This window comes from Coregonus lavaretus (genome assembly GCF_964263955.1).
Source record: "Coregonus lavaretus genome assembly, chromosome: 7".
Lineage (NCBI taxonomy): Eukaryota > Metazoa > Chordata > Actinopteri > Salmoniformes > Salmonidae > Coregonus > Coregonus lavaretus.
Genome location: NC_139994.1, coordinates 62,946,808 through 62,958,181, shown reverse-complemented (window position 1 = coordinate 62,958,181; position 11,374 = coordinate 62,946,808). Strand labels below are relative to the sequence as shown.

The 11,374-nt window shown below is 44.9% G+C and overlaps 1 protein-coding gene across 1 annotated transcript; it reads left to right on the top strand.

Annotated features, from left to right (window-relative positions):
• Positions 1–1,211: 1,211 nt before the first annotated feature.
• LOC311132618 (F-box only protein 24-like) lies at positions 1,212–8,057 on the top strand (the record flags this gene model as incomplete). The annotated part of the gene is made up of 8 exons (XM_084165864.1): positions 1,212–1,434; positions 2,785–3,056; positions 3,321–3,594; positions 3,883–4,041; positions 4,170–4,291; positions 5,120–5,251; positions 5,370–5,540; positions 7,764–8,057. The coding sequence occupies 8 exons, from the start codon at positions 1,212–1,214 to the stop codon at positions 8,055–8,057; spliced, it is 1,647 nt and encodes a 548-aa protein (XP_084021990.1).
• Positions 8,058–11,374: the final 3,317 nt, after the last annotated feature.

Below are 11,374 nucleotides of genomic sequence, written 5' to 3'. Positions count from 1 at the left end.
TATTTTTATTTAAGTACTTTACACCACACACACACACAAACACACAGACACTCTCTGGAGCCTGTTGCACATTAACACTGCAGTGAACCAGAAACTGAAGAGGCCTTGGTCACGCTCTGGTTTCATGACTCAAGGGTTCCTCACTTCTCCAATCACACTTATTCTAAATCTCCATGAACAGTTTCCAAACACTGTGACCTTCAAATAAAAATGAGCCGATTTGTCATGGATAGGATCTTTCAAGTTAACACAAAATGAGACACATATTAGATCATAAGTTTCACCGTTGCTATTATTAGTTGTAAGCTAATCTTCTGTCTGCTGTATCTAGTTCAATGTGTTAGATTTTTTAAATAACTATCTGTCAATTGATTTCCCTTTCTATCAATTGAGTGTATGTATAATGGGTGAATACCATAAGACGGTATGGGAATTATCAGGAAGGTATCTGCTTGCAAATGTGTTGCCAAAGGGACATGTAGTGAGATCATATGGCTTATTAGGGGTACACAATAAGTACATGTTTAGGATCCACTGGTTTAGAAGAAAATTGAAACACCTCACAATGGGTCAACAACAACGTTCTAGAATCACTCAACAATAGCTTATGATTCCAAAACAAAGTTTACCATGACGACTTCTAGAACACTGGCTCAAAGAACAGACATTCTGAAAAATGTTTTCAAATATTTGCACACGTGCAAAGGAGGAACCACTTCATATTTTCTAAGTTAAAATCAAAACGTTTTTTAATAAGAAATGGATGAGAGGCCAAATAAAGAGACAGGAAAGCTCCGTTCCAACTTCGCCTGTGGGTATGACAGAGCTGAGGCGCCACCAACGGTACGTTGAGATAAGGACAGTATTTCTTAAAGTGAAATTCATAGATAAAAGATTGTCAGAAAAGTGAAAATGAGCGCTTCTATGTTTCAAGCCAAAGAGGAGAAGGACTAACCCACCAGCTAAGGATGGTGTAGAACACTGGACAACTATTCGGTCTTTGCCACCTGAGCTGGTGAGATAACGACATAACACTGTGTGGAGAGTATCATTAAAATGGTAAAGTGCAAAATGAGTCTATTAAACACATGTGATCACACACTGGAAGTGTAACTTTCCCATTTGTTACATAAACTGTCAATCTAAGCAGGTTTAGAATATAGGTTTGAACATTGTGACATGATGGTCTCTGCTGTATATCTACTCATAAAATGATCTATCTCAATCTCCAACCAATCACACTCAAGCTGGAGGAGATTCTATCCAGAGTGTCAGTCAGTGATGTCATTGCCTTTGGAGCCACCTGCAGCACCTACTACCAGCTGAGCCTAAGCTCCTCCCTCTGGAGACGGCTCTGCCATCGCCAGGCAACCGGGACGCAGCAGCCTTCCACTGCCCCGCCCAACGACTGGCGAAGGACAGCCATCTTGAAATGTAAGAATAGATGGAGGGACTGGGTCTGTAGAGCTAATCAAATGTATTTTGCTCTGTTTGAATATACACTGAACAAAAATATAAATTCAACATGCAACAATTTCAAAGATTTTACTGAGTTACCGTTCATATAAGGAAATATAGTTAATTGAAATGAATTCATTAGGCCCTAATCTATGGATTTCACATGACTGGGAATACAGATACGCATCTGTTGGTCACAGATACCTTTAAAAAATGGTAGGGGCGTGGATCAGAAAACCAGTCAGTATCTGGTGTGACCACCATTTGCCTCATGCAGCGCGACACATCTCCTTCACATAGAGTTAATCAGGCTGTTGATTGTGGCCTGTGGAATGTTGTCCCACTCCTCTTCAATGGCTATGCGAAGTTGATGGATATTGGTGGGAACTGGAACACGCTGTCGTACACGTCGATCCAGAGCATCCCAAACATACTCAATGGGTGACATGTCTGGTGAGTATGCAGGCTATAGAAGAACTGGGACATTTTCAGCTTCCAGGAATTGTGTACAGATCCTTGTGATATGTGGCCGTGCATTATCATGCTGAAACATGAGGTGATGGCGGTGGATGAATGGCACGACAATGGGCCTCAGGATCTCGTCACGGTATCTCTGTGCATTCAAATTACCATTGATAAAATGCAATTGTGTTCATTGCCCGTAGCTTATGCCTGCCCATACCATAACCCCACCGCCACCATGGGGCACTCTGTTCGCAACGTTGACCTCAGCAAACGCCATACATGTGGTCTGCGGTTGTGAGGCCGGTTGGACGTACTGCCAAATTCTCTAAAACGACGTTGGAGGCGGCTTATGGTAGAGAAATTAACATTACATTCTCTGGCAACAGCTCTGGTGGACATTCCTGGAGTCAGCATGCCAATTGCACACTCCCTCAAAACTTGAGACACCTGTGGCATTGTGTTGTGTAACTCCACATTTTAGAGTGGCCTTTCATTGTCCCCAGCACAAGGTGGATCTGTGTAATGATTATACTGTTTAATCAGCTTATTGATATGCCACACCTGTCAGGTGGATGGATTATCTTGGCAAAGGAGAAATGCTCACTAACAGGGATGGAAACATTTCTGGGATCTTTTATTTCAGCTCATGAAACATGGGACCAACACTTTACATGTTGCGTTTATATTTTTGTTCAGTATTCATCATCCTTTGACCACTATGAATGATACCATCACATATGAAAACACTGTCTCCTGAGAAAAACAGAAAATGAAACAAGATCAAATCAACAAAATATAACAATGATCTATTGAATCAGTTCCACTCAAGACATTCCGTAACCCTCTTTCTCCTCCCCGCAGACTCCCAGGGCCTCCAGATGCAGCGTTTGGGCGGTGGGGGGTCCCGGACCCCCCAGTGGTGCAGGTCCGGGGGTCCCTCTGTGTCCCTGGCCGTGGTTCCTCCCCTGGCACTGGGCTACAGAAGGTCCCTGCCCACCCGGGACCACCTCCTGCTGTTTGACTACCAGGGCACCATCTTCCTGCTGCGCAACGCCGTGACGTCATCGCTCCGCGGTCACATGACCTGGAGGAGGGCCGCACGCCACGCTATGCTGTGTCAGAATGCCAAAGATGTGAGTCGGGGGTAAAAGTAAAAGGGAGGTATCCTCAAGCTATTTAGCTAGCCAGTATTGCTAGTATTGAAATAGTATGACTAGCTTTTAAGAGAGACTAGGAAAGAAGTTGGAGTGTGACAGGTAGGGTGGGACAACCAAAAAATAGAACCTAAACTTTAGCTTGAACACTTTATAACCCCCTCCTCCCCACACACACACACACACACACACACACACACACACACACACACACTCTCTGTTCCTCTCTCTCCTCCCCCATAGTTTGCCGTGGACCCCCGTAGCGACAACTCCTTCCGTCAGTACATATACGTCCTGGTGAGCCGTACCAACGGTGATGCAGAGGACACACCCCCCAGCTGGCCCGGCCCCCCCGGCTCGGCCCCCCCTCCTTCCCCTCCGCGGTGTGACTGTGTGGAGGTGTACCAGCAGGACACCAGCCAGAGGGTGTTCCGGATGACCTTTCACCCCTCCCTGACTTTCATACAGCTCCGCCTCACCGGCTCTGAGGTCAACAGGGTCCTGCTACTGGTCACTGGTCAGTGTCTCTGAACATCAGACGGTCTGATTGGTTGATTTTCATTTCAAATGGATTTTCAATTTAAAGTTTGATGTGGGGAGTTTTACAACTGAATGCCACACCGTGAATTAAACGTAATTAATTAAATTTGATTTAAATATATATATATATATATATATATATTAATTATATATACACTGTATATAGTTTACAAGGTCCCTGACAAATAAATGAAGTAAGTAAGTAAGTAAAAAACCGACTTATTTCTCCTCGTCTCTGAATTGTATCTCTCTCTCTCACCCTCAGATACTGGGAAGGTTTATGCGCTGTCTGTGAATGAGACCCAGATGAACACGCCTCGTTCCTACACCGTGCATCTGGCTCTGAAGAAGATCAGCATCTCTCTGCCTCACCTGCCCGTCGCTCAGGTCCACACCAGCTACAGTAGCGTCCTCTGCCTCACAGGTAAATATCACAGCGCAGTTAGCATTGTTTCGGGAGTGACTCCATTGGAAAGAAGCCTTGGTTCAGTAAATGAAAGTTTTACATCCAAGCTAGTATAAACATTTGTCATAACCCTCTCTCGCTCTCAGGTGAGGGTTCAGTCTATCTGGAGGTTCACTCCGCTGGTGTGTATCGTCAGTTCTTTGGGACCCAGCAGGGTTACAACCCCCATGACATCCACACCCCTCTGCCGCTCTCCCTGCCCTATAAGGTACTGAGACACATTGCCCCAAACACACTTTTGTTTCACAGCAACAGTTAACACTTCTCCAGGTACACTCTTAGAGAAAAAAAAAGGGTTCTAAAGGGATTCTACAGCTGTCCCCGTAGGAGAACCCTTTGTGGTTCCAGGTAGAAGTATTTTGGGTTCCATGTATAACCCTCTGTGGAAAGGGTTTTACATGGAACCGAAAAGGGTTCTTTAAAGGGTTCTCCTTTTGGGACAGACGAATAACCTCTATTAGGTTCTAGATAGCACCTTTTTTTCTAAGAGTATTGTATATATGGTCTATTAGGATATATATCAGTGGTTTCAGTAGTGGAGGGGATATCTTATTTTTTTTTCAGTCAGTTATACACTCCAAACAGTCTACCTGACCATTAGTATATATGGTCATTAGTATCTATGGTCATTAGTATATATGGTCATTAGTATATATGGTCATTAGTATATATGGTCATTAGTATATATTGTCATTAGTATATATGGTCATTAGTATATATGGTCATTAGTATATATGGTCCATTAGTATATATGGTCATTAGTATATATGGTCATTAGTATATATGGTCATTAGTATATATGGTCATTAGTATATATTGTCATTAGTATATATATGGTCATTAGTATATATGGTCATTAGTATATATGGTCATTAGTATATATGGTCATTAGTATATATAGTCCATTAGTATATATGGTCATTAGTATATATGGTCATTACTATATATGGTCATTAGTATATATGGCCCATTATTATATATGGTCCATGCATGCAGGATTCAAACCTACAACTGAGTTACCTTTGACCTCTGCTAGGTGGTGAAGTGCTCTCTGGGACTGAGCCACCTGTGCCTGCTGGACGACTGTGGCCGTGTCTTCATGCAGGGCAGCAACCGCTACGGACAGCTTGGCACAGGAGATAAGATCGACCGCGGCGAACCCACCGAGGTGTGTCTGTGCTTCCTCTCTTGTATGCCTTTACTGTCCAGTTTCCAGTTGAAACTACATTTCTAACACAACAATATAAAAATCCATCAGGTAACAATTCCCCTCTCCTCTGTTTTAGGTGGTGCTGTCCATGACTCCAGTGGAGGTGTGGTGTGGACTGAACCACTCGCTTGCCCTGCTGCAGGGGGAGTCTGGAGTGAAGGAAGTACAGGGCTGTGGCTGTGGAGGAGGACGTCGACTGCCCGGCTGCTCCAAGGGAAGCGCTGTGTTCGTCAAGCTGAGCATCAGGGTAAGGCTGCACCCTTTGTAATCTCCCTCTGGGCGTTTGATTGGTTAATTATCTAGCTGTGTGATTGATGAATTATCTCGCTGTTTGATTGGTTAATTATCTAGCTAGCTATAGACCTATATTTGGGATTGACCATCAGGCATTGCGACAGGAGGAGTGAGACGGACGCTGCCCTCAGAGGCAGAGTAGCCCACGTTTTGCGAGCATGGAGAGGCCAGAGATAGCCAGACATGGTAAATCGGGCTAAGGAACAGCAGTTGGGTATTGGAAAAAAGGCCATCAGTGTGTGTTCTGCAAACGATACAGCGGATGAAGGCTCGGCATGAGCATGGTGAATGGAGAGATGTGGTTATGGACAGCGAGGAAGAAGGAGAAGAGCCGAGTGTTGAGGAAGAATGGCGCCAAGCACAACCCGTACTCTGCTGTCTCAGAAATTGAACCTGACAAGAGGATGAATTACTGTACCTGCGGTGGCAGGTGTGGTGAAGACCTCAGAGTCCAAGCCTCGGCCCCGATGGTCATGCAAAGGATGATTCTGGCCCAGTGGGAGTGAAACTTTTGGAGGAAGTGGATCCCTGCCTTTTTGGCTGATCCATATGTAGTCTCAGGCTGGGTAGGAAAGACGTAGAGTACTGTTAAATGGGTGAAGGTAACTGGAAGTGGACTAGTGAACATTTTCTGTGTTTCTTCCGCCCCAGAGGGAGCGGACGCTTCACGTCACAGGCCTCGGGACAAAACCTGTGACTTCTCCGGAGCAGGGCGCCTTTCAAAGGAGTGATTACTGGGGTGGCGTTAAGTGTTGAGGTGGAGCAACTGAAGTTGAAGATTCCCTGTGTCTGTGACGCCCGCCATTTGGTGTGACACAGACTCGGTGGCGAGCGTAGTGAAACTGAGAAGACACTGTCTGTCCTTCTGAGTTTTGAGTCTCTACTTGACAAAGTCATGATAGGATATGTAAATTATTTTCCGTGAGAGCTTTTGTGCCGAACCCACTAAGGTGTTTCAGATGCCAAGCATATGGTCATGTTGCAGCATTGTGTAGGAGGGAGATTCCGAGATGTGAGAAGTTTGCAGGAGGGCATGGGACAAAGGAATGTGTAGTATCGGAGGAAAAAACTGTGGTGTGTCAAATTGTGGGGGTGCCCATGTTGCTGGGGATCAGAAGTGACCGGTGGGAGAGAGACAGGTTGAGGATGCCAGGGTCAGAGTAGAACAGAAGGTGTCATATACTGAGGCAGTGAAGAGAGAAGAGGATGATGGGTTACTTCCAATTAGTGCTTCAGTAAGGTTGGCACTCTTGGCATTTACATTTACATTTACATTTAAGTCATTTAGCAGACGCTCTTATCCAGAGCGACTTACAAATTGGTGCATTCACCCTATAGCCAGTGGGTTAACCACTTAACAATACAAAAACAATTTTTTGGGGGGGGGGGGGTAGAAGGATTACTTTATCCTATCCCAGGTATTCCTTAAAGAGGTGGGGTTTCAAATGTCTCCGGAAGGTGGTGAGGTGACTCCGCTGTCCTGGCGTCGTGAGGGAGCTTGTTCCACCATTGGGGTGCCAGAGCAGCGAACAGTTTTGACTGGGCTGAGCGGGAACTATGCTTCCGCAGAGGAAGGGGAGCCAGCAGGCCAGAGGTGGATGAACGCAATGCCCTCGTTTGGGTGTAGGGACTGATCAGAGCCTGAAGGTACGGAGGTGCCGTTCCCCTCACTGCTCCATAGGCAAGCACCATGGTCTTGTAACGGATGCGAGCTTCAACTGGAAGCTGCGGTACAGCCAACTGTACCGCAGAAATGGAACGTAAATCACAGAGAATAGATGTTGTGGTGGCAGCTGCAGAGAAGTACTTGGGTGTACGAGGTTTCACTGCAGAAGAGTTACAAGGTGTGTTGAACAAAAGAGTCCTGTCCTCCCAGGCTGTTGGACTGGTCTAGGGTCAGTTAGGGTCAAAGTAGTGGAATGGGGTGTTACATTTTTATGTAATAGTGGAGGGTTCGTTTTTTTATGACAAAAAATTGAACGTGATCGACGATACACTCCTGCACAGTAGGTGGCGGCATGCACAAACTAAATGTGTGAACGCCATAATACCAAAGAAGAAGACCTATTCTTAGTACTCTCATCTTTAATCTCTCTCTCTCTCTCTCTCTCTCTCTCTCTCTCTCCCTCCCTCCCCCAAGGTGCCCCGTGCCGCCCGCTCTCTCTGCGCCTCCAAGGACTGCCTCTTCCTGCTCTGTTGCCATGACATTGCCGAGACCCCCCTGTTCCGCTGCCCCCCACCTGTAAAGGAAGAGGCTGAGGAGGAGCGTGCGGTGGAGAGAGATGAGAGGGAGAGGCTGATCTGGCAACTAGCCCAGCTGAGGGAGTGTGAGAGTCTGGGGCAAAAGGTGGACATTCTCCGCTGGGCCGTGCAGAGGCACATGACCATTAACCCCGCCCACAGGGAGTTCCTGGTCCAAGCGCTGATCGCCATCCGGCCCGTGTCTGACGAGCCCAGCGGCCAGTCATAACCACATTCACCAACAATGCCACTTTTGTTTGTCCCAACAGAAATAAATGGTATTTTCTATTGGTTTTTCTTAAGCTATATGAAACAATTGTGGCCAAAGACTCCACCCACATTTTATGTTTTACTTTGCTTAATAAAAAAAGCAGCATCAGTGTTTGTGTCAAATGAATGAATCCCTCCATCCTGTATCCCTGAATCACGGTTCTGACTAGAGCTACTACAGCTACGACTGGAAGTGATGTTTTCATAGCAGGTTAGGAGAACTTACGTAGCAGGTTAGGATAATTAACAAGGCAGGTTAGGAGAACTTACGTAGCAGGTTAGGAGAACTTACATAGCAGGTTAGGATAATTAACAAGGCAGGTTAGGAGAACTTATGTAGCAGGTTAGGATAATTAACAAGGCAGGTTAGGAGAACTTATGTAGCAGGTTAGGATAATTAACAAGGCAGGTTAGGAGAACTTACATAGCAGGTTAGGATAATTAACAAGGCAGGTTAGGAGAACTTACATAGCAGGTTAGGATAATTAACAAGGCAGGTTAGGAGACTTAGGTTAAGGTTAGGAAAAGGTTTAGGGTTAGCTAAAATCAGTTCTTAATTTGTCAATCGGGAGGTGTCTGAACAAAAAGTGAACGCGAGAGGGGGGTGACCTGGGGAGTTCTGAGATATCGGAACGCATCACCTATATTAATCACCTATATATTCACCTATATAATCCCCTATATAATAAAGCATTGCATGCATTTCAGCGCATTTGAGTAGTGGCATAGAGCAGTAGAGTTGAGGCACTTACAGAAGTTGCACATAGGAAAAAAATTTTGTGGCCTATGGTCTGGGAAATGTTGGCCTTTCATAAACACATTTCAAGCAATTCTACGTCATTTTACATGACTGGAGACTTTGGCAGAATCTTTTTTAATACCGCACAAATGATCAAAATGGCAGGCTACTTTGACACTGACAAACTGAGAATCTGAGATCAATAAAAACGACCTTGTCTTGAATCCGTCAATAGCCTAGGCCTAGGTGTGTGGAGACACATATTGTAGGCTACAATATGAGGAGGAAATTATAGTCCTAAAAATGCTTTCCAGTTTCACTGACTCACCCAATTATGTGCAGCTCACTCGCTGGTGATGGCCGATGCACTCGTACCAAAAGCCTATCTCTCTAAAACAATATTTGGAAGTTGATCAAATATTTTGGTAGCCTACAGCATAGAGACTTCTCTTTCCAGCATTAGCCCTTTGCAGTGGTGATTTTAGCATGTAAATCTTTGTGGGGCAAAAAAAATAAAAAAAACATTGGGATGCATGCCAGCAAAGCCACTACACAACACAACACAACACTAAACAATACATTAATTGCACGGTGACAAGCGGTGCCTACAAACTGTTTGGGCCTAAAGCAGTCTCAACACCTGGCTATCAACGGAGGCTTGTCTGGCAGCGAAACAGTTTACTGCCTTTAAAAAAACATAGCTGATATGGCTGACTTGCTTAAACAAATGTGGTTTCTACAGACAATTGAGATGTACAAACTATGGCATAAGGGAACGATGAGCGGATAAGAGGCAATCAGTAATTTAGTGGTCCTCTGTAGCTCAGCTGGTAGAGCACGGCGCTTGTAACGCCAAGGTAGTGGGTTCGATCCCCGGGACCACCCATACACAAAAAAATTTATGCACGCATGACTGTGAGTCGCTTTGGATAAAAGCGTCTGCTAAATGGCATATTATTTATATTATTTATTAAGACATTAATGAGCGAGCTAGGACGGACGTAGTCAATATAACTATTTGTTCAGCACTTTTGAAATGTACAGCGACAGAATCTGATTATATTTCTCTAAAACAGGTTATAGGCTACATGTGTACCACCAAGTCAGAACAGTAGGTGAAATTAAGAGTGGAAAAATACCAAATTATATGGGTGAAGCTACTAACAGCTTACTACAAAATCAAATCAAATTTTGCAAATGCAAATAGTCCGGTTAGCCATGATTAGCTGTTCAGGAGTCTTACGGCTTGGGGGTAGAAGCTGTTAAGAAGCCTTTTGGACCTAGACTTGGCGCTCCGGTACCGCTTGCCATGCGGTAGCAGAGAGAACAGTCTATGACTAGGGTGGCAGGAGTCTTTGACAACTTTTAGGGCCTTCCTCTGACACCGCCTGGTATAGAGGTCCTGGATGGCAGGAAGCTTGGCCCCAGTGATGTACTGGGCCGTACGCACTACCCTCTGTAGTGCCTTGCGGTCGGAGGCCTAGCAGTTGCCATACCAGTCGGTGATGCAACCAGTCAGGATGCTCTCGATGGTGCAGCTGTAGAAAGAGGCCTGAGTTCCCGACTTACAATTCCGAGTTGGAAGATCATTCAAAACATATTTTCCCAGTCGGAGCTCGTTTTTTCCAGAGTTCCGAGTTGGAAGATCATTCAAAACATATTTTCCCAGTCGGAGCTCGTTTTTTCCAGAGTTCCCAGTTGTCTTGAACTCATTGAAGTCAGATTTCCCAGTTCCGAGTTAACAGTTGTTTTGAGCGTGGTAGAAATCATGCTGGATTGACAGCATGGCCAATGTTGAATGTTTAGAATTTTAAGTTTGGAAAATAAACCCTTAAACCCAGACTTGGGACCACACACCCACGCCACTGAATAGCAGGCTAGTGATTGCTTTGCAATGCTTGCAGTTAGCCACTGATTCCTTCCAAACCACTCATTGTTGAATTTGCGATTTCCAACTTGTTGTGTAATGTTTATGTCCAATGGCCGATGAGCTCCGAAACATTTTGTGTATCATTTCTCTTCATTATTTCTCTTCATATGACAAGGAATAAAAAGGATTTGCCAGTAGATTGTCGACTTGATTCATGATGATGACTGCTAGCTAAGATTTTGAAAGTATGATGTTGACATGATCAGTCCAATCAAAGCTACTGTAGATATAACGTGATTTGACGTCATTTTATCTGTGGCCAATGACCTTGAGCCTTCTTGGATGGGCACTTCTAATGTAACTCTATGGCAGCACCCAAGGGGCTTGAATTTTCGAGCTCTACCCTTAGATTTGGCGGTGACATAGTGTCCCCAAGAGTGACAGAACACTGAGCCAATCACAGCGCAACATTAACAACCCCTATGCTCCATATTTCCCGCTGGCAGCCCCACCACCACAGAAAGCACTGAGCTAGGCTGAAACACCTGCATTTTGGAGCTGCCTTACTCAAGAAAGCAAAAAAGAGACCATGTTTGTATGTGGCTTTTTTTACATTGTTTGCGAACCGACATGTGACACGTATTAATGCCAAAATAACATGCAAAAC